The sequence below is a fragment of the Bos indicus x Bos taurus genome, chromosome 19 (genome assembly GCF_003369695.1).
Source record: "Bos indicus x Bos taurus breed Angus x Brahman F1 hybrid chromosome 19, Bos_hybrid_MaternalHap_v2.0, whole genome shotgun sequence".
NCBI classification, from domain to species: Eukaryota; Metazoa; Chordata; class Mammalia; order Artiodactyla; family Bovidae; genus Bos; species Bos indicus x Bos taurus.
In genome coordinates this window covers 36279216-36301846 of record NC_040094.1, presented here as the reverse complement: position 1 = coordinate 36301846, position 22631 = coordinate 36279216, and the positions used below count along the sequence as shown (strand labels likewise).

At 52.6% G+C, this 22631-nt stretch overlaps 2 protein-coding genes and 1 long non-coding RNA gene across 10 annotated transcripts in view; 2 read left to right on the top strand and 1 right to left on the bottom strand.

Annotated features, from left to right (window-relative positions):
- The first annotated feature begins 4790 nt into the window (after positions 1–4790).
- TMEM11 (transmembrane protein 11) lies at positions 4791–14128 on the top strand. Of its 2 annotated transcripts, none has more exons than XM_027518598.1 (2): positions 4791–4897; positions 13317–14128. In XM_027518598.1, the coding sequence occupies exons 1-2, from the start codon at positions 4836–4838 to the stop codon at positions 13831–13833; spliced, it is 579 nt and encodes a 192-aa protein (XP_027374399.1). In that variant the 5' UTR covers positions 4791–4835; the 3' UTR covers positions 13834–14128. The 2 variants fall into 2 exon arrangements, with proteins under 2 accessions (XP_027374399.1, XP_027374400.1); XM_027518599.1 differs by lacking the exon at positions 4791–4897 and adding an exon at positions 5248–5404.
- LOC113877925 lies at positions 8638–10417 on the top strand. The gene is made up of 2 exons (XR_003506865.1): positions 8638–9491; positions 9978–10417. It is a non-coding gene; the product is annotated as an uncharacterized LOC113877925 (long non-coding RNA).
- A 1020-nt stretch (positions 14129–15148) lies between the features above and the next one.
- DHRS7B (dehydrogenase/reductase 7B) overlaps positions 15149–22631 on the bottom strand; it is a 47180-nt gene continuing 39697 nt past the window's right edge. For all 7 annotated transcript variants that reach the window (XM_027518591.1, XM_027518593.1, XM_027518596.1 and 4 more), the window contains 4 exons: positions 19577–19793; positions 19157–19249; positions 16958–17110; positions 15149–15600 (listed from right to left, as the gene is read on the bottom strand). In XM_027518591.1, coding sequence (XP_027374392.1) covers positions 15395–15600; positions 16958–17110; positions 19157–19249; positions 19577–19793 — 669 coding nt within the window. In that variant the 3' untranslated portion in view covers positions 15149–15394. The remainder of the gene's footprint in view (positions 15601–16957; positions 17111–19156; positions 19250–19576; positions 19794–22631) is intronic.

Genomic DNA, 22631 nt, shown 5'->3' with positions numbered 1-22631 from the left:
GGGACAGGACAGGCTCAGCGAAGTCCCAGTGGGAGAAAGGAGGGCAGGAGCCAGCAGCCAGGTGGCTCTGGGGTGGGTGGGTGTTGGGTGCTGCATGCCCCCGCTTGACTGGTCCTCCCCCTCTGGTGTCCCCGCAGCCACCTCTTGGGAGTCTGCTCACTTTCCTGCCCACATACGTGTCAGCAGGATTTCCTCCAAGCAGCAGCTCAGGGGCCTGAGGCCCCTCTAGCCTGCAGAGCTGCCATCCCCACAGCTGACTGTGTCTATCTGTGGCACAGGTGGGATGGGACCTGCTGTGGAGGAGGCTGGGGACAGGTTCTAGGCATACAAACAAGGAGCCTGCGTGCTGAGGCTTGGATGGGAAGAAGACAGCACAAGCCCGCTGCGATCTGGACTTGGGGAGGGCTCTTTGCTCACAGCATGAGGCAGGGTCCCCTCAAGGCAGCCTGGCTGGCAAGGTGAACCTGGGTGGTTCAAGCCCGGAGTTAGATGGCAGGAAAGACCAGCACACACAGCTCTTGGTCTCTGGGTAAAAGAAAGCAGTTTTGTTTTTTTAAACTGAGGTATGGTTACTATACAATTAAATAAGTTTCAGGTGTTCAAGATAGTGATTCAGTTGGCCTGCCCAACACTTCACACAAACAATGCCCTGTATTAAATCCATTCTGTTTAAAATACCAAGGGTGGGTTTTTTTCCCCTAATTAGACACTGACTGCTCCATTTACAGTTGAGAAAGGTGATATTCAGAGAGGAAATGACTAACCAAAGGCAAACCCATTATCTCTCCTGTCACCCTAGTCACGTTACTGGGTCACAACGCTTTGTCCCCAGCTCTTCCTTGCACACTCCTCCTCCAGGCCCCATGCAAATGCCATCTCTTGAAAAGACCCCTAACTACCTGTAACCTCCAAGTCATCTATTACATCATTCTGCTTAATTTATTATCACTCTGGAAATAGTTGTTAATCCCATTGGACTGGAAACTCTTGAGACCAACTGCAGGGCATGAGGAATCTTAGTTCCCTGACCAGGAATCAAAACCCTGCATTAGAATTGCAGAGTATTAACCACTGGACCACCAGGGAAGTCCCAGACCAGGAAGTGTTTGTCTTACTAGTGTGACTCTAGTGCCTAAGAATACCTGGCACTGAGCGTGCACATGGTAATTACTTGCTATAAGAATGAATGGCTCACTGGTAAAGAATCTGCCACCAATGCAGGAGATACAGGTTCGATCCCTGATCCAGGAAGATCCCACATGCTGTGGAGCAGCGAAGTCCATGTGCCACAACTAGAGCCCAAGAACCATAACTACTTAAGCCCATGTGCCCTATAGCCTGTGCTCTGCAACAAGAAGCCATCACAATGAGAAGCTCGCACTGCAACTAGAGAGTAGCTGCCACTCGCCACAGCAATGAAGACCCAGCACAGCCAAAAATAAACAAAATTATATATATGTATGTACATATTGTTGTTGTTATTCAGTTGCTCAGTCATGTCTGACTCTGCGACCCCATGAACTGCAGCACACCAGGCTTCCCTGTCCTTCACTATCTCCTGGAGCTTGCTCAATCTTATGTCCATCAAGTTGGTGATGCCATCCAACCATCTCATCCTCTGTCATCCCCTTCTCCTCCTGACTTCAGTCTTTCCCAGCATCAGGGTCTTTTCCAATGAGTCACATCGGGTGGTCAAAGTATTGGAGCTTCAGCTTCAGCATCAGTCCTTCCAATGAGTATTCAGGACTGATTTCCTTTATGATAGACTGGTTCAATCTCTTTGCAGTCTAAGGGACTCTCAAGTCTTCAACACCACAGTTCAAAAGCATCACTTCTTTGGCGCTCAGCCTTCTTTGTGGTCCAACTCTCACATCCATACATGACTACTGGGAAAGCCATAGCTTTGAATAGACGGACCTTTGTTGGCAAAGTAATGTCTCTTCTTTTTAAAACGTTGTCTAGGTTTGTCACCAAAGAGCAAACATCTTTTAATTTCACTCACCATCTGCAGTGATTTTGGAGCCCAAGAAAATAAAATCTCTCACTGTTTCCATTGTTTCCTCATTTATTTGCCATGAAGTGATGGGACCGGATGCCATGATCTTCATTTTTTGAATGTTGAGCTTTAAGCCAGTTTTTTTACTCTTTAACCTTCATCAACTGGCTCTTTGGTTCCTCTTCACTTTCTTCCATAAGGGTGGTATTATCTGCATATCTGAGGTTACTGATATTTCTCCCAGCAATCCTTATTCCAGCTTGTGCTTCATCCAGCCCAGCATTTCTCATGATGTACTTTACATAGAAGTTAAATAAGCAAGGTGACAATATATAGCCTTGATGCACTCCTTTTCCAATTTGGAATCAGCCATCAGTCCGCTGTTTCATGTACAGTTCTAACTATTGCTTCTTGACCTGCATACAGATTTCTCAGGAGGCTGGTAAGGTGGTCTGGTATTCCCATCTCAAAGAATTCTCCAGTTTGTTGTGATCCACACAAAGGCTTCAGCCGTAGTCCATTAAGCAGATATTCTGGAATTCTCTTGCTTTTTCTGTGATCATAGGGATGTTGGCAATTTGATCTGTGGTTCCTCTGCCTTTTTAAAATCCAGCTTGAACATATGGAATTTCTCTGTTCATGTACTATTGAAGCCTAGCTTGCAGAATTTTGAGCATTACTTTGCTAGCGTGTGAGATGAATGCACTTGTGCGGTAGTTTGAACGTTCTTTGGCATTTCTTTGGGACTGGAATGAAAACTTACCTTTTCCAGTTATATATATATAAAGAAATACATCCTTTAAAAAATGAAGAATGAAAAAAAAAAAGAATGAAGAAAAGGGTGGTAAGGGAAGTGGCACATGATTTCTGAGTGCCAGACCAGCTAGAACCCATCTGCCCTGTAGGCTACCTCTTTGCCACCAGTCAGTGGTCCCTGGGGGCCTACAGGGATTCCAACTTCAGCCATTCAGATTGTGCCCTCAGTGGGAGCTGTTACTGAGGGAAACCTGACTGTGATGCTTCCGGGTATCTGTGCGTTAGCAGTGAACCAGAGGTGACATTCTGAGGGGTCTCTGCTCAAGTTAGCAGGCTGAGGCAAATGGCCTGTTAGAAGTTAAGTGCAAGTGCAGGGAGAGGATCCCAGGTCCACAGCTTCTGAGCACTTTCCTCTGTGCACTAGACCCCAGCCTGATTCTTCCCGAGCGGTACCATAAGGAGCAAAATCTCGGCAACCAGACAGCTTGGGCTCAAATCCTGGCACATGAGGTCAGAGAGTGAATCAGGTAGGTTTTTCTCATTTGCAAAATGAGAATGTTGATAATAACAGTATCACTTTCATCGGGCTGATGTGAAGATAAAAGTCACTCAGTTTTTTAGAACAGGGCTTGTCCTGACTTAAGTCAGTTGATTGTTACTTGTGTGCTGAGTTCCTCAGGTGTCACCTTATGTAATACTCATATTGGTCTTAGGAGAGGTGCTAGCTAGTATCACTCCAAGGTTACAGACCAGGAGGCAAAGAAACAGCGGTTAAATACGCAGTCCCAGATGGAGATCCACACTTAAAACCCAGCTGTTCTAGAACCCCAGGAAACCCTCTGAATCAGCAAACTAGAGAAAACAGACTAACCACAAGACAATGTGGTCATCGTTCATCTGTCTCTAGTAGTGCTGGCATCTGGAGGTGGAGCTGTGACCCAACTGAAGAGCGGGTACTGCTGAGGGGCGGTTGGTGGGGAGAGAAAGGCATTTTAGGCACAGCACGGACCGTCTGTGGTTGAACTCGCACTCTCTGTATCTGCTAACCTGGCCAGCTTTAGGCAGGAAAGGGAGGTAGCTGAAGCTGGAGTGGGGTGCGATCTCTGTATTTCGGCCGGGCTTCTGGGTTGCGCTAAGGAGCCTGAGTTGCATCTTGTAGGTACTGAGAGCTTGTAAGAGGATTTGACATTTAAGACTATTGTAGATTGTGAACCGGAAGGAAATCCTGGGGAATCCTCAACGACAGGAGCTGCACCTACACCAAAGAGCCCTCCGGCCCTGGCTCAGCAAGTTCCACCAGCCCCGAAGCCTGAGAGCAAGCGCCGTGCTTCTCCCGTCTCTGAACTCGTAGCAAATTTCGACAGGAGAGTTGCTCAAACTCTCATAGGTCTAATTAATATGTCTACCAAGGCTGTCGGTCGGAAGCAAGAGAAGGGACTATACGTTCCAGAGCTGCGAGGGGCCCCCAGATCAGCCCCCACTCGGAAGGGACAGCGGGCAGGAGTCACTGGGCTCCGTCTGCACTCCCAACTCGGCAGCGTCCAGGCAGGGCTCCCGCCGTGGGAGTGAGGAGCCAGCAACCGCCTTCGAAGACGCCCTAGAGTGGGGCTGTGTCCTCGCTACCGCGGCCGGACGCGGCTAGGACATGCGCGCGGCCATCTCTGCAGCCATCGCGCTTTACGTTCCCCCCCCTTCTCCGCTTCCAGACCCACTCGGCCAACAGTCTGGCAGCAGGGACTCCGCGGCGGCGGGGACCTCGTCTCTTTTGCCTCCCGAGTATTTGGGGGGTGACTGGCAGTGGCCCTTCGGTGACCTCAGCGGTCGAAGATCTCGAAGCACAGGCGGCCTGGCGAAGTCTAGTCCGGAAGTGGACCCTCAGCGCCGCCAGTCTGAGCCCGCGTTCCCAGGCGGCCGCGGGGCGGGCTTTCCGGAGCGCTGTGCATTGTGGACTTTGTAGTCTCGCGGGGCCGGGCCCCCGCCTTGAGCGCCGTCCGGGAAGGCAGCTGGACTACATCTCCCTCCCGCCCGTGCGGTGTCGCGAGGCCGCCCGGCGCGAGGCGTTCGCGAGCGGAGAGTCTCCAAGATGGCCGCGTGGGGAAGGAGGCGTCTCGGCCCGGGCAGCGGCGGTGGCGGCGCTCGAGAGAGGTGAGGCCCGGGCTGCTCCCCGCGAGCGGTTTAGGGCGGGAAACCGGCGGGGCTCTTTGGACTGCAGCGCAGTCCCCGCCTCCGCCCCGGGGTTCGCCCCGGTCCGCCCACTGGCGCGCGGGGTCTCAGTTCCGGTCGACGCGGTCTCAGCGGGCGGCTCGGGGAGGGGTGATGGCTGGCTGGGCATTGCCGGGCCGCGGCGGGACCCGCCTGTATGCAGCGAGCCGAGCGGCGCTGGAGCCCCCGCCCGCCTGGCCGCGCGCGTGGTCTTCTCCAAGTTGCAGCGAGGAGTGGTTCTCGGGACGGAGAAGGGGAAGCTTCCTCAGGGAGCCGGTGCGGGCCGGACGGGACGGACCGCACGGGTACCGAGGGGCCTCAGCTTTCCGCGCTGTTACTCTCGGCGGGGAGCTGACCGCTTTCCCCCAGGGGTGATCCTTGGGACTTTGGAGGCGTCTCCGTGAGCGCCCCTGCTGTGGAAGTCCTTTGCAGTGACCTTCCCTAACAAATGTGCGTGAGTAGGAAACCGGGGGCTTGATTCTTCCGAGGTGGATCTGGATGTAAAGGATTCATTTTTAGATGAGATTGGAGTAGTTCTCGTTTCGTGTTGAATTTACAGTTTTTGCTTCTGGAAAACAGTTTCAGCTTAGTAGAAGCTGTTGAGGCACCAGAAGTTTGGGAAAGGAGAGGTACTGGTAGAGTCACACGCTTTGTACTGTCCTGACCCTTCTGTAACTAGTGGGCTGGTGCGGCGGAAATCGGCAGGATCTCCGTGGTGTTTTGTTTTTTCCCCCAGTGAGGACTGTTAAACAGAAAAGTTGTATTTCCCACCCCCCCACCCCGCGCCTTTTCTCCCAACTACTCTGCGTTATTCTTTTTCTTTGATCGTTTGCACCACCTAACTCTTTGCGGTCGCCTTCTGTTTGGTTGTGGTTTAGTTCGCTAAGTCGTGTCCCACTGTTGAGACCCCATGGACTGTAGCCTGCCAGGCTCCTTTGTCCATGGGATTATTTCCAGGCAAGAATACTGGAGTAGGTTGCCATTTCCTTCCCCGATCTAGGGATCGAACCCGGGTCTCCTGCATTGCAGGCAGATTCTTTACCAGCTGAGGTTAGTTGTGTTGATAGAACCCTCTAGCTTGCATTTTATTCTTGAGCCCAGAGTTATCCAGCCTTGTCTTTTCTGCAATTCCTCTTCCTTGAAGAAGCAGCAGTAAGTGGCCAGGACGTACTTTTGTATTTCCAACTCCCACCTGGCATTTCTTAGATCGTACCATAAAAAGTTAAGGAGGTGATCACCTTACTGGATAGAAACAACAGAAAGGGCCAAATGGGGAGACCCAGACTTCATACAGGGCCGTGCCAGCAAAACAGAAGCCTTTACTGATCTAAGAAATTAAATGGGGGGAGGGGGGCGTTCTCTTTCGTTTAAGACAAGTGTTAATTCAAAATTGAGTTTGCAAACCAGGATCCCAAAGGCTGAATCTAGTCCTTGACTCTGACCCTCAGTTTTTAAGAGAATTTAAGTTATCAGTGCTTGTAAATGGAAAGACTTTACATTAAAGTCCCCTTGGAAAGCTCTCATTGGCTCTCTTTGGTCAGAGCAGGTGCTCATCATTCCTACCTGACAGCTTGACTCATCGCAGTTACATGCCTGGTCTCCTTAAGTGTTTCCACTACACCCTTCGGCCTGAACAAGCAGGCTCTGCTTGTACGTGCATATGTTGTGTGTCAGCCAAGAATGGGGCGTCTAGTTTTGTGGTTTGGGTGGCACCATCTGCCCTCCTCCTAGATAACGTGGTGTGGCTGTGGGACCCCTGTGTTTGCTCTGCTGGAGGAGCGTTTGCCTGGGCCTGGTTTCCCTGAGCTGCATGCTGAGCAGGGGTGGAAACCTAACCCGCCCAGGCACACCTCCATTCCTGCTCAGTGGGTGGGAGGACTTTGGGGTGGGGCAGGCGGATTAACTGCCCACAGCATAGACTGAAGCCCAGGCAGACTGGAGGCTCTGTGGCTACAGTAGGCTGTTCATGGCGCTCTTAAATGACTTCGTTCCATGTCACATTCGTGCTGACTCAGATTTCAGCTCTACACTGTAAGACCACTTTCCCAAGTTGTCTCACACCCTTCGTTGGAATCTGGTTTATGCTGACACTCTAGGAAACATGGTCTGGTTTGGGGCATTGGCTGGAGCAGAGCAATGCTTTGGGCAAGCGTTCCAGATTTGCCCATGGCTGCAAACTCCAAAGCCTGCCTTGTGCTTGAAGGCCCTGCTTGGTGCCCGACGGTTGGCAGGAGTTGCTGCTGTCATCTGTGTGTTGGTGGCTGTCCGGTTTAGAAGGCACAGTGTATGGGTTCTTGCTTTACCTGGTTCTTGAGTCTAGAGCTGTGTTAATTCAGTGCCCACTTGTCATTTGCAGCAATTAGATCTAAATTAAAGTGAAAACTTCAGCTCCTCAGCCACAGTACTCACATTGCAAATGCTCAGTAGCCAACCATGGCTTGTGGCTCATATACTGGATGGTGAAGATAGAGAACAGAAAAGTCAGCGATGGTCTAGACCAGGATAAGAGAGGGATGGAAGAAAAGAATGAGAGCCGCTTGCATGTTTTAAAAGTTTGTTTTATTGAAGTATAGTTGATTTACAATGTTGTGTTAATTTTTTTTATTTTTTTTTAAGAGAATCCCTAGGCTTCCAGTAGAAGCTGTTGGTCTGGACCATTTTAAAGTCTTTATTGAATTTATTACAAAATTGCTTCTGTTTTATGTTTTGTTTTGTTTTCTTGGCTATGAGGCATGTGGGATCTTAGTTCCCCTACCAGGGATCAAACCCAGATTGCCTGCATTGGAAGGCGAAGTCTTGACCACTGGACTACCAGAGAAGCCCTCCCCCCGCCTTTTTTTTTAGTGTTTATTTTTGACCGCATCAGGTCTTGGTTGTGGAATACAGACTCCTTCCTTGAGTTATGTGGCCTGCCTCTCTAGTTGAGGCACATGGGCTCAGTCGCTGCTTTTCCTTGGCTTCCTTGGCGCTTCTAACTGTTGTGATTGATTCTGCTGTGAACATGGGTGCAAAAGTATGTTTGAGTTTGAGTCCTGCTTTTAATTATTTTGCATCTATACCTAGAAGCAGGATTGCTGGATCATATGGTAGCTCTATTTTTTGAGGAACTTCCACACATTTGCCACAGTGGCTGCTCCAACATTCCCATCAGCAACGCATATGTGGGATCTTCCCAAACCAGGACTTAAACCTGTGTGCCCTGTACTGGGAGGTGGATACTTAACCACTGAACCACCTAGGAAGTCCCAAACTGGCCTTTGAGTCCACAGCATAGGATTTTACTGATTTCCTTGGCTCCTGAGGAAGTGATTTGGGGTTTGCCAAAAGTGGGTTTTCCTAGACCCCAGGGAGGTGGGGGAGGGGAGGGTTGGTGAAGGCCACTGCCTGGTGTGGTCACATGACCCCATACTTCCTGGGTGGGAAGCAACTTCGTTAATAGTTTTTAACAATATATTAGTTTAATTTTTACAATAATTTAAGTTTTTCAGCCACAGATGCGCTAATTACTGTAATTTTCTCCCCTTGTCACTCTTTTTTTTTGCTGTGCTGGGTCTTCGTTGCTGCACGCTGGCTTTCTCTAGTTGCTTCTCGTGGTCTTCTCACTGTGGTGGCATCTCTTGCTGGGGAGCACAGGTTCCAGCGCAGGCTCAGTAGTTGGTGCACCAGCTTAGTTGCCCCACACATGTGGGATCCTCCCAGACCAGGACCTTGCATTAAGAGGTAGATTCCTAATCACTGGACCACCCAGGAAGCCCTCGTCACTCCCTTCCAAAGTACTTTCCCTAAGTCTGTTGGGAACCTGGCACTTTGAGGCCCGGGGCAGGGGCAGAGGGTGACTGTGATGAAGATAGTCACAGCCCTCAAGGAGCTTTGCGTCACCTTCTTCTGTGTTTGAGCTGAGTACAGGAGCCCAGGGTCACTCCAGAAAAGGTCCCTAATGCAGTTCCCTGTCCTGGTTCAGTTCACCTGGCTCTAGCATGACCAGAAAAGATGGGTTTCAGGGCCAGTGGCCACTTTAGTGGAACAGGGACACAGACCACAAGACTGTGAGACCACCTTGGCCCCGGGAGTGGAGGCCTCTTTGTGGGGCCCAGGAAGTTGCTGGAGCAGGAGGGGTTCCTTCCCCTCAGCTGGAGGCCTCGGCCTATCTGGTCTCCTCTACCCCAAGAGATACAAAGCTACTGGTTTAAGAAAAACTATATAAAACTTTATCATTATAAAAGAAACGTGTATTTATTTTTTGTTTTTGAAAGTACAGAAAACTATGAAGAAAAATAAAATTAAAAAAAATACCTGTTGGGCCACCATCCAAAGAAAGGCCATGATTGGCCTTTCTCATACATCATCTTTAATGCTTTCCAGCAGGTATCTTGTCTTGGAGTTATAAAAATTGTATGTTAAATCCATCAAAAGTACCTCTCTAACATGTGAAAAGTTACAAACTTGTGGGGCCCTGGAGGCATGAGGCTGAAGGAAGAAAGCAGCCCCAGCACATGTGCCCTGCGATGCCTTCCTACCAAACGCCCAGAAGAGGCAGGTATGGAGTTGGGAAGTCGGCTGGTGATTGCCAGGAAAGGGGGTCGTGGGGGATGGGGAGCAGTGGGGTTACTCTCTCAGATGAGGAAGAGGCTCTAAAACTGATTGTGTGTTAACTCAGTGACACTTAAGTTAAGTCAGTCGAGCCACTGACTTGTGCGGTGGAAGTTGGTGAACTATTTCAGTAAAAGCTGTTATGTAGGAAGCACAAATCAGAACTACCATGAGATGCCACCTCACACCCACTGTAGGGCTATTATTGAAAAACACGGAAAACAAAAGTGTTGGCAGGGATGCAGAGAAAAGAGAACTCTTGTGCACTGTTGATGGGAGTGTAAATTGGTGCGGCCACTATGGCAGTGTGGAAGTTTCTCAGAAAATTAAAAATAGAGCTACCATATGATCCAGCAATTCCATTTCTAAGTATATATCCACAGTAATTAAAAGCAGGGACTCAGACATATTTTTACACCTATGTTCACGGCAGCTAGAAGGTGAAACCTACCCGTCAACCATGGATCGGAAACAGAATGTGGTCAACCGTGGGTCGGTAACAGAATGCGGTCTCTACATACAAGGGAAAATGAAGGAAATCCTGACACATGCTGCGATGTGGATGAGCCACAAGGATATTATGCCAAGTGGAATAAGCCAGCTGCTAAAAGAAGTATCACGTGGTTCCACCTATACGAGGCCCTGGAGCAGTCAGATTCATGGAGAGACAGCAGAAGGGCAGTGTGGGAGTTGTGGTTTAATGGGGACAGAGTTTTAGTTTTGCAGGACAAAAAAGTTCTGGAGATTGGTTGCCCAACAGTGTGAGTGTACTTAACCTTACTGAACTATATACTTAAACTGGTTAAGAGACTAAATTTCCTGTTAATGTATTTTACCATAATTTAGAAAAGATCAATAAACCAAGTGCTAGCATTTCCCTGGCCACACGTCCCTCCCTGCAGACAGCAACCACCTCACTCCTAAACCCTCCATCATCTCCATGACGACGTGTGTGTGTGTGTGTGTGTGTGTGTGTGTGTGTGTGTGTAAGACACTTACTTGGCTCTGTGTGCTTCTGATTGTGTGTGTGTCTCTTTCTCTGCTCTTGTAAGGGGTCTTCTGCTCTCACCAGACAGTACTGCTTTGAACATTGTTGTGCAACCCTGACTTTGGGAGTAGTCTCCAGACTTTGGGGGTTCCATCCTGAGGTTCCTGTAATCCCAGGTTCCTTTGAAACTGGCTTTGTGATGGTGTGGGGTCTGTCCTATGGGTTCTTCGTGGGGGCCCCAGGATGCCTTTGATGACTGTTTCCTGGGTGCTGCTGGGGCTGATTCAGATGAGGAGAGGGGAGACCAACTGGCTGGAAGCAAGATAATCAGCCCCTGACCCCGCAGCAGCAGGCGCCTGGCAGGCCATGCTGTGCACTGGCCAATCCCATTAGTTCCACAAAACCTACTGGATTCAGAGGGTTCCCAATCATGTAGTAAAATTGGCTCCTTTTCTTCCTGGAGCCGCTCTCCTGCTAAGTCTCAGGTCTTGCATCTGCTCAGAAGCATTCTGTGCGTGTAGAAGCAGCGTTTAACTCTTACAGAAACGCACTGAAGATGGCCAGCTGCAAACACTGTTCTATGCTTGACTTTTTCACTTTACTTTGAGGGCTTTTCCATTATCAGCCTGCTCTCAGATTTGTTTTTTAATATGGACTCCTTTTACTGTGTTCTCTTACTTTTCATTTCTCACCTTCAACAAAATGAAAAAATATAGTCCCTTAGTAAGGCTCAAAGGATCCCAGTTAGCTATTGTTGTCGTTTTTAATTTGCCTTTGTGTACAGGGTTCAAGTTGGCTGGTGATGCTGAGATGATTCAAGGTAACCCTCTAAGTGTGTTCTTTCCTTAGTTGGGTTACTTTTGACCCAGAAACACAGCAGGCTGCCTGCAGTGGGCACTGGGGTAACCAGGCTTGGTGGCCATGGCCCCTGGCTTCTGAAGCAGTAGTCTCTGTCAGCTGGGGGACTAGCTGGATCTGGGGGTCTAGGCAGGGTGGAGGGCACCCCAGCTGAGGGTGTGGGTGCTGAGCACGGGGTGGGTCCTCTGAGTGAGCGGCTCTTGTAGGTCTGTGTGGATCTTGTACTTGTCCCCATCCCTGCACTGGACCTGTTTCTCTGGGTGTTGCAGTCTGTCCTCTCCTGAGGGTAAAGAGGTTTGACTTCTGAAGCAGAAGTAGTGGTGAGCCCAGGATGGCATGCCTGCGGGGCTGGCTCCCAGCCTGCTGTGTGAGAGGGCCCCTGGGAGGGTTGGTTCGTGATGATGGACAGGAGTCCACAGGAAGACCTGGGGGCTCCAGGCGGCCACAGCGGGTGATCGCCTGGTCCACACCCCCTCAACCGGGCCGTCCTGACTGCCCCTGTCCACTGACTGTTGCTCTCTGTCCTGTCTGGGCTGAGCCAGGAGCCTGGAGGGACCTGTGGCACACGCACCAGTCAGTGGGGATGGCCTTGCCCATCATGTCTGTGGGAGGAGCCAGGGAAGCCTTCCTCCAGGGTGGGTGCTAGCTCAGCCAGAGGTGAAGGCCAGGGAGCTGGGAAGGGCTGGGTGAGCAATCAGGTGAGGGCGGGGCCTGCCCACTGACATGCCCCCGAGATGGAACAATCTGTTCACCTGATGCTTTCCTGTTGGGCCTGTCTTGTCACTGCGCTTGGGGTGGCCACAGTCTGCCAGGCAAGCAGAGCACTGCACTCAGGTAGATCAGGGTTTGGGCAAGAATGCTCTGTAATCCCGACCTTGTCCCTGCGTCTGGCTCTCAGTGCTGCAGAGGGACTCAGTGGCCAGAAAGCTCCACTTGGATTCCGACAGCAAGGCCTTACCCCCAGAACCCCCTCTGTGGGTCACCAGGGTGTACAGACCCCGCCCCGCCCTCCACGAGCTCCTCTCCCGCTGCCTGGCTGACTGGCTCAATTATGAACTTGAGAGCACAAAGGAGATCCCAGGCCAGGATGGCTCCTCTGAGACTGAGGTCATGCCTCATAGGTTTGCTTGTCTGCTAAGGAACTGAGTCCCACCTGGAGCCTGTCTCCTTTCTGAGTTAAAAAACCAAATGGGGAGACTCCAGCAACGCCCCAGAGGAAGACCGTCTCTTCCAGGTTCATTGATGTTGGTGGTTCAGCTCATTAACTACCTAGAAAGGCTGCCCTGCTAACTGGACCCTGTAGCCAGTGCCTGGGAGTGTCCCATCCCCAGGGGACGGCTGTTTCCCACACACACAGTTTCATGGGGGCCTGTGACTTCATTGAGGGGCTTCCCCGAGCCCAGCTTAGTTACAGTTAACTATTCCAGGATACAGAGCCCCCCTGCCTAACTCCCGGAGCCTGGTGGCGCCTCCTCACCCTCCCCCTGCAGCCTCAGGAGAGCATCAGGCCCACTGTCCATCCACCTGGAAGGAAGCTCTGCCTCCTGAGTGTGCGCACTTGTTTGCTTGGGTAGCTTTTCCCACCACATCCCCGGGGAGCATGACCAGAAGGGCACCAGCGGTCAGCTCCCCATCGCCCCTCCATCCTCCCAGAGCTCTGCCTGACAGTCGGCCTCTGCTGCCCTGAACACACAACTGTTTCCCGCTTCAAAGGAAACACTGACCATGGAGATTCTGGGGTTACCTCACTCCACACGCCTTCCCTGGTCCCGATGTGCACGGTCGCTGACTGGGAAGCTGAGCCCTGTTCCCAGTGGCCTTTGGGTATGTGCGGGGTGGTGGGAGGCTTGCCTCTGTATCTCTGGGTCACAGAGCAGCCACCAGTGCTTAACTGTCCCCTTTTTCTCCTCATCTCTCCTTCCTAAGGGTGAGCCTGTCGGCCACAGACTGTTACATTGTACACGAGATCTACAACGGGGAGAACGCCCAAGACCAGTTTGAGTATGAGCTGGAGCAGGCCCTGGAAGCCCAGTACAAGTACATCGTGATCGAGCCCACCCGCATCGGCGACGAGACGGCCCGCTGGATCACCGTGGGCAACTGCCTGCACAAGACCACCGTGCTGGCGGGCACCGCCTGCCTCTTCACCCCCCTGGCGCTGCCCCTGGATTACTCCCACTACATCTCCCTGCCCGCAGGCGTGCTGAGCCTGGCCTGCTGCACCCTCTACGGCATCTCCTGGCAGTTCGACCCCTGCTGCAAGTACCAGGTGGAGTACGACGCCTACAGACTGTCCCGCCTGCCCCTGCACACACTCACCTCGTCCACCCCGGTGGTGCTGGTCCGGAAGGACGACTTGCACAGAAAGAGACTGCACAACACGATAGCGCTGGCGGCCCTGGTGTACTGTGTCAAGAAGATCTACGAGCTCTGCGCGGTATGACCGCGCCGCGCCGCGCGGCGGCCAGGCTGGGGAGGCATCTGGCGTCACGGCTGTTATTTTAAAGAAATAACAGGTGACAAGCGCACCAAGGGTTTTCTCAGCTCGTCACACTAAGACGTGGATTTCCACCACCAAGGGGCCTGCAGCTGTGGAAGTCCCACTGGGCAGCAGGATGTGATGGAAGCGAGGCTCCGGAGGGGGTGTGGACGCGCTTGGGGGTCGTTAAGTGTGTCATTTAACTGTACCATCCAGAGCCAGCCAGAGGCTAGTGACCATTAAAATGATGAGAATTTCAGCTCCAGGTGTCTGCTCTCTCGTGACGGCCCTGGTGGGAGCGTGCAGGCAGCAGGAGTGGGCACCACTTGCAGCAAGAATAAGCCTCTCACCCGCAGGCCCAGCCCCTCCTGGAGGAGCCTCATGTCTCACCTGGGCCTTGGTTCAAGGAGCACTGCCCGGGGCTGCTCGGGTGAGGCGGGGCAAGGCCAGGCCTGCCAGTCTCTGAGTCTCTGCTGAGTTTGCCCAGAGAGCTGGGGCCTGGGGTCTCTTGTCCAGGTTCTGATTTAGGAGAACAAACTAACGCCTGTGTTTTTTTTTTAAGCATCAAGGCTGTCCTGCTGTGGACCCTGAATTCAACCTGCTGCCCCAGGCTGAGGGAAGACTCCCCTCGTCTTCCACCAGAGGGGGCCCTGCCAGCCCAAGACTCTGCTCAGGTCCCACTGAGGGCACATGTGTGAGTGACACCTGGAGTTTCAGAGAGTCCCTCGGGAAGGTCAGATACCAGAGTGAGAAGGGGTGCTTGGGGCGACGGGGCCATTTGTTTACCGGAGGAGAGCCAAAGATTTTAGAACAGTTAGAGAAACTCTGACTTAATTCCAAGAGGCCTGGGAGAGCTGGGTGGCATATGGTCCACAGGTAACCTGGCAGTGGTCTGGACCTCGTGTCCACCACGCAGCGCCCACCACCCACCTGAGCCTGTGGGGTTGGAACGGGGTGGGGGCCAGATCTGGAAAGGGAGCCTGGCTCTGCCTGCAGACCAGACTGGGGGGAGGTGGCCAGAGGCAGACAAACAGCAGCCAGCTCAGGGCAGCTGAGCAGAAGCTGTCACTGAAACAAGCCTGGTGCAGGAGGGCAGCTCCCATGCACTGAACAACGGGGAGGCCAGTCACATGCTGACCATTTGCTGTGTTGACCAAGACAGTGGGGGTCCCGTAAACAGTGTGAAGGCCGCTGCCTCCTCCCTGAGAACCAGGTTCAGGTGACGTGAGGGTGTCTTCTGACCCTAAGATGCAGGGGCTGAGGTACGAAAGAGGCGTGGTTCTGCCTGCCCTCAGGGACCACAGATCCCAGGCTCCTTCCTTTATTTCATGTCCCTCCACCTGGAGGAAGCTGTCCTTCACCCTTCCTGGTTCCCAGACGTCCTCTTAGTTCCCGTCCCCCGCCAGCAGGCCTGGCCAGGGGTCTGCAGGGGAAGCGTGTCTCCCTCCTTCCCCACCCATGAGGCAGAAGTCCAGCACAGTCCCCATGGAGCAGCGACTGCCCCACCTGCCCACCAGGACAGGCACTAACTGTGCTTGGACTTCCGTTCCTTCCTGGCCCGGGAGGCCATGAGTCTGAAGAAGAGCCCAGGAGCCAGAGTTCGAAGGTAAACAGCCAGGGAAGGCATCGGGTCGGCCAGCACCACATCCTTCTTCTTCTTCCCCAGAGCAGCCAGGATGTCTTGGGCCACCTGCACAGGACTTCGGCCCTGGGCCGTGGTCTCATCCATCACTGAAATGGAACAGGAAACTCACTGAGTTTGGGGGCAGAAGCCTGAGCCAACTCTGGACACTTGGTCCCCCAGGGAGCTCTCCCAGGGGCTTGGCCAGCAGGTGCAGTGACTGTCCTTGCAGTCCAAGGAGGGAGGTGGACAGCTCAGAACTACGGTCCATAGCCAGGGGGTGCCCAGCAGATACTCCCTCACTCCCTGACCTGGGGCATTTCAGCCAGTTGGGGCAACCAGTGACTAAGGGTGCTGTGCCAGGGCAGTGGGCCATGCAGGGGGCCAGGTGGGTGGGAGGGCTGCAGAGCACGCTGGCCGGAGAGGAGTGAGGCAGGTGGCAGGGCCCCTGTCTTGGGTGTATCAGGGTGGCAGGCAGGAAGGAAGCCTTGGTTTGTTCTGTGGATCAGAGGTCAATGCAGGGGCACACGATGTTACTTTTTCCCTTATCACTGGCGAACTGTGCCCACAAAGCAGGAACAGCAGGCAGAGGGGAGGCCACCCGCAGCCACGGTGGTGCCCGGCTTCCTCTCCACCATCAACACAGAACAGTAGGTTTCTGGTGGCTGCTCGTTTTTAAATGCCACAGAGGGAATTTTTTAAAAAGATGCTTGGGACTTCCCTGGTGGTGCAGTGGTTAAGACTGTGTTTCCAGTGCTGGAGGCATGGGTGCAATCCCTGTCAGGGAACTAGATGCCACAAGTCATGGGGTGTGGCCGCCATCCTGGGAATAAATGCCTATGAACCTACCCAGCCCCGTGCTTCTGTACGGCTTCTGCTGCCTTGCTGAATGAGGGGGCTGCTGTCCTGGGCATAGGTGGTCTTGGTTCAGGCTTGGCCAGAAGGCCCCTTCTGAACACCCAGCATACTCCCAGGAGCATGTCCCAGGAGGCAGGCCCCGAGCAAGCGCAGGAAGGCAGCTCATGTGGGTCCACCAGCTGGGGAGGCAAAAGCCAGCTGGTCCTGGTTGGCCCCACCTGCTGGCTGGGCCTTGCCGATCGGGCCACTAGTGACTGCAGGTCAGCTCTGTGCTGTCTTTGGCCTCTGCCTACCCCTGAAGTCTTGTCCCCCCAACACTGCAGGGGAACCTCACGGGAAGAGACCCGGCCTGGTCACTTTAGCACTAACAGTGGGCTAGCAGGAGTCCTGTCAGCATCTCAGCAGAGGGCTCCCCCCAGCCCTCTTGTGGGCCTGTTCCCACAACTTCCTCCAGCCTGCAGGGTTCAGGGTAGAGATGGTTGGTGCTCAGGTCAGTCATCAGTATATATGACCGACCTCACAACGTCAGGTGGTTTAAACTGATACTCTGAATGAAAACTGCAAGATCATCAGGGAGCTTTCACAGAGGAACGCACGCTGGGGCCTCACCTCCATACTTGGACCCGTCGGCTGTGACTGCATTAAGGGAGAGATTGGTGTGGATGTAGCCAGGACTGATGACCGTCACCTCGATGTCATGCTGCTCCACCTCAGCCCGCAGACAGTCGAAGAAGGCCTGGGTTGCGTGCTTGGAGGCCGCGTCTGCAAAGGTTGGTGACCAGGGAGAGTAGGATGATGCTGGTCAGGACCCTGAACAGGGGGGCATCAGGTCTCCCACTCCGGTTCAGGGAATACCCTGTGCGTCTTATGTACATGCACTCACTCACACAGAACACGACACAGCACGTACGGTCAAAGGTTCCTGGGCATTCTTGCTCCTGCAAGTTCTAAGTGTGAATTTAATCTATAAAGTTAAAAAAGTCTACTGTGTAAAACATTCAGATAGTTCAGAAGAAACTAAGAAAGTGAAAGTCCTCCTCACACCTCCCAGCGCAGTTCCTCAGAGGGGCCAGGCCACTGGTGTCTCATGTCGGCCAGGTCCCTGCAAAGATGAGGACATGGCCACAGGTTGCTCCTATGGTCCGTGTTACTCATGCTCAGGGTTCTCTCTGTGTGGAAGGCTAGCTGGGTGCCTGCCGTGTGACTCAGGGTCATAGCCACAGAACAGGCTCAGCGTTGTTTCAACTTTCATCACTGAAAATGTCCAGGGATGCTCCCTGGCTGCATGGCAGCATGTGTGCAAACCCATGCCAGGCCTCACGTCTGTCTGTCAGTTCCCACGGGGCAGTCTCTAGTGTGGAAGAGTCCCCAGAGCTCCATGTGCTAGAGCTCCACGTGCTCACCTCCTGGATCCTCCCACCTGACCTCACAACAGCCCGAGGGGACAAAGCCCCGCCCACACCCCACTTCACGACTGGGGAGCCCACTGCCTGTGGGTTGGCCAGTGTGCCTAGGAGGCACCACCTTGTCCAGCCTGGGGGTTATGAAACTTCCAGACCAAGTGTGACCTATGCAGTCACAGCTAAGAGGAGGATAAAATTCAGAAAGACCAAATCCAATGATGTCTAGAAGCAACTCAGTACAAAGAGCACTGTGCACCGCCCCCCGCCCCCGAATGCCTGGTGTGGCCCCTGCTGTCAGCTGTGACGCCCACACGTTTCCTGAGGAAGCCACCCACCAGGCCAGGACAAGTATGGACACGGCATCCCTGGGCGTGTCAGGGCGTCCTGAGTGTGGCCGCAGGGGTGAGGGAGCTGGTGTGGACTCATGAGCCCCGCAGCTGACCTTGGACACACGCACCAGAAGGAGCGCTGGGCTGCATCCAGTTCTGACGGGCTCCCCGTCCAGCTGAGGGTGCCATGTGGCTGTCCTCGCCAGGCTTTGCCCCTCCCCTCCACATGCCCTCTCCCCTCCATGCCCCCTCTCCTCCACATACCCCTCCTTGGAGCTGCCTCAGGCATCTGCGGGTGGGGGGCTCGGTTACAACAGAGTGTTTCCTTGCAGACGGTGAACCAAGGAACGCACTTACCAGGACAGTTTAGAGGTAATTGTGACGTTACTTATAACATTAAACAAAAGTAGAATCTGCCTGCTGGTGCCCTGTGATGGTGCAGTCCCACCATCCTGGCACAGCTGTGCACACTGGCAGGTGAGTCTAAACTGAGGTCGAGCTGGCAGCATTCCCACTTTCTGGAACTAATCTTACTGAAACCCTCACAGTGAGTGTCCAGAGAGAAAAACACTGGAGGACGTGGCACACAGCACATCCCTGCTGCTGGCCACTGAGGAAGGCAGTTCCCTCAGGCATCAAGTCAACCCCTGAGTTACGTGACGCCCATCCATTCAGCAAGTAGGGAGCCGAGTGGAAAGACTGTCAAGCAGGATGATGGAAGCACAGAGCTGCACATAAGGGCCCCAGCGCTGCACGTCTCATCACATGCAGGAGAACTCTGGAGGCGTGTGCAGTAACCGGATGGAGGGGCAGCACCTGTGGGCTGATGGTGGTGGTGGCGCTGGGAGGGGCCTGGTACGCGGTCACACGTGGCGTGAGGAGCGTGGCTGGGACTGAGCCCAGGCTTCTGCTCAGGCACATGCCTCTCAGGTCCCCACACGCTCTGTGCTGAGCGCCCCTCTCATGTCTGAATTCTGGACCGGGAGCCTGCTGTCTTCACAACAAGAGTAAACAATGGGCGTGTGGGCAGGAGGAGTCTGGGCAGAAGCGCCTGACCGGGGGGAGGGAGCACTCACACGCGGATCGGAAAGGCAGGCTGATCTTGCCCTGGATGCTGCTGATCGCAACCACGTGGCCCTGGCGCCTTCTGATCATGGCAGGCAGGAGCGCTGTGGGGAGAGGGCAGAGGTCACCGTCGCTCACGTGGAGAGCCCGGGGAGGGCCACGTCTGAGAGTGCTCGGCCCCCTGTGCCCTGCTGTGAGAACCGTGGCAGGACATCACTGCCTCTGCTGTGCTCTGCCTGCACCCGGTAGGTCACCAAACCCAGTGGGACATGGAGGCAACAACACAGCGCAGGACCAGGCCCAGAAAAGCCAACCCCGAGTCGCAAGGGCAGCACTGACCCCAGGGTGGAGTGGATAAGACAACAGGTCCACAGGAAATGAAAACCATGCCAACCTGCCCGGCACTTCTCCCTTCTGACCCAAGGGCTTACCCTTTGTCAGAGCTACTGGGCCAAAGTAGTTTGTCTCCATTACTCTCTTGTCCACGTCTGGGCTGGTGTCCACAATGGCGCCTCGGTAGCTGATCCCGGCATTATTGATGAGCACGTCCACGTGGCCAAAGCACTGCAGGATCTCGGAGGCAGCCCCTGCTATGGCCCCAGGGTCTGCGAGGTCAAAGGTCACCGTGCAAGGCTTGTGTGTCTGCACCTGGTCAAGTGCGACAGAAGCCAAACGTACCTTCAGAGTGATGGTCTGGCCTGGCTCCTCATCGTGGGGGCAGCCTAGCGTGAAGGACAGGCTGCAGCACTTCCCTGAAGAACGTGGCCTGCCCGTCATGCTCACACCTGACCTGGGCAGCACTGTGGGCAGGGGTCACAGACAGGTGAGCAGGGCCCCCTCCGCCCTGGGCCAGCAGGATGCTGTACACTGTCCCATGTTACAGAGCTGCTATGCCTCTCAGGCCAAGTCAGTTTATTCACAAAACATTTTTATGCACTCCTATGTGTCCAAAAAAGCAAAATGGCTGTCTGAGGAGGCCTTACAAATAGCTGTGAAAAGAAGTGAAAAGCAAAGGAGAAAAGGAAAGATATAAGCATCTGAATGCAGAGTTCCAAAGAATAGCAAGAAGAGATAAGAAAGCCTTCCTCAGAGATCAATGCAAAGAAATAGAGGAAAACAACAGAATGGGAAAGACTAGAGATCTCTTCAAGAAAATTAGAGATACCAAGGGAACATTCCATGCAAAGATGGGCTCGATAAAGGACAGAAATGCTATGGACCTAACAGAAGCAGAAAATATAAGAGGTGGCAAGAATACACAGAAGAACTATACAAAAAAGAGCTTCACGACCCAGATAATCACGATGGTATGACCACTCACCTAGAGCCAGACATCCTGGAATGTGAAGTCAAGTGGGCCTTAGAAAGCATCACTACGAACAAAGCTAGTGGAGGTGATGGAATTCCAGTGGAGCTATTTCAAATCCTGAAAGATGATGCTGTGAAAGTGCTGCACTCAATATGCCAGCAAATTTGGAAAACTCAGCAGTGGCCACAGGACTGGAAAAGGTCAGTTTTCATTCCAGTCCCAAAGAAAGGTAATGCCAAAGAATGCTCAAACTACTGCACAATTGCACTCATCTCACACGCTAGTAAAGTAATGCTCAAAATTCTCCAAGCCAGGCTTCAGCAATATGTGAACCATGAACTTCCTGATGTTCAAGCTGGTTTTAGAAAAGGCAGAGGAACCAGAGATCAAATTGCCAACATCCGCTGGATCATAGAAAAAGCAAGAGAGTCCCCAAAAAACATCTATTTCTGCTTTGTTGACTATGCCAAAGCTTTTGACTATGTGGATCACAATAAACTGTGGAAAATTCTGAAAGAGATGGGAATACCAGACTACCTGACCTGCCTCTTGAGAAACCTATATGCAGGTCAGGAAGCAAAAGAACTGGACATGGAACAACAGACTGGTTCCAAATAGGAAAAGGAGTACATCAAGGCTGTATATTGTCACCCTGCTTATTTAACTTATATGCAGAGTACACCATGAGAAACGCTGGGCTGGAAGAAGCACAAGCTGGAATCAAGATTGCATTGCTGGGAAAAATATCAATAACCTCAGATATGCAGATGACACCACCCTTATGGCAGAAAGTGAAGAAGAACTAAAGAGCCTCTTGATGAAAGTGAAAGAAGAGAGTGAAAAAGTTGGCTTAAAGCTCAACATTCAGAAAACTAAGATCATGGCATCTGGTTCCATCACTTCATGGCAGATAGATGGGGAAACAGTGGAAACAGTCTCAGACTTTATTTTTTGGGGCTCCAAAATCACTGCAGATGGTGATTGCAGCCATGAAATTAAAAGACACTTACTCCTTGGAAGGAAAGTTATGACCAACCTAGACAGCATATTGAAAAGCAGAGATATTACTTTGCCAACAAAGGTCCGTCTAGTGAAGGCTATCGTTTTTCCAGTGGTCATGTATGGATGTGAGAGTTGGACTGTGAAGAAAGCTGAGCGCTGAAGAATTGATGCTTTTGAACTGTGGTGTTGGAGAAGACTCTTGAGAGTCCCTTGGACTGCAAGGAGATCCAGCCAGTCCATTCTGAAGGAGATCAGTCCTGGGTGTTCATTGGAAGGACTGATGCTGAAGCTGAAACTCCAATACTTTGGGCACCTCATGCAAAGAGTTGACTCATTGGAAAAGACCCTGATGCTGGGAGGGATTGAAGGGGACGACAGAAGATGAGATGGCTGGATGGCATCACCGACTCGATGGACATGAGTTTGAGTGAACTCTGGGAGTTGGTGATGGACAAGGAGGCCTGGCGTGCTTCGATTCATGGGGTCGCAAAGAGTTGGCCACGACTGAGCAACTGAACTGAACTGATGTGCCCGATGCTGGAGACGGTAAAAGCAAGGCGGACACGTTTCTGTCCAAGAGCATATGGTCTCATGGGGAAGACTGACACACTATGGCTGTAAAGAACATCGCAAGAAGAAAACGACTGGTGGACATTCTGACTCATGATGCCCTGAGCCTAAGCAGATGAGGGAGGGGTGTGGAGTCAGAGAGGTCGTGCAGGAGTTGCCCTCTGCCTGGACAGCTCAATGGCAGTGACTCAGCTCTGAGGTCAAACTCTCTGAACACTTGCAGCTTCCAGGGGGTCTGCTCAGCCACCAAAGTATAGAAAATGTTGCCTGATTTCAACCATAAGCTCCGTGGTGACCACGTTCCTGTGATGAGAAGCTGTGAGAAAGGCAACCCACATTTCTCGTGCAGCATCAGAAGCCAAGGAAGACCCTGTCTCCCAAACACTGGGGCTGTGTTCCAATGGTGGATGCTGTTCTGATGGCCGACCTGTGTCATCTTGTCCTGGCTGCAGGATATAAGATAAATACAAAACACCCAACTGTGTTTCTACATACCAACAATGAATAATCTGAACAGGATATTAGGCGAGCAAGACCATTTATAATAGCAGCTAAGAGAATTAAATCCTTAGGAATAAATCTAAAGAGGTGAAAGATTTGTACAT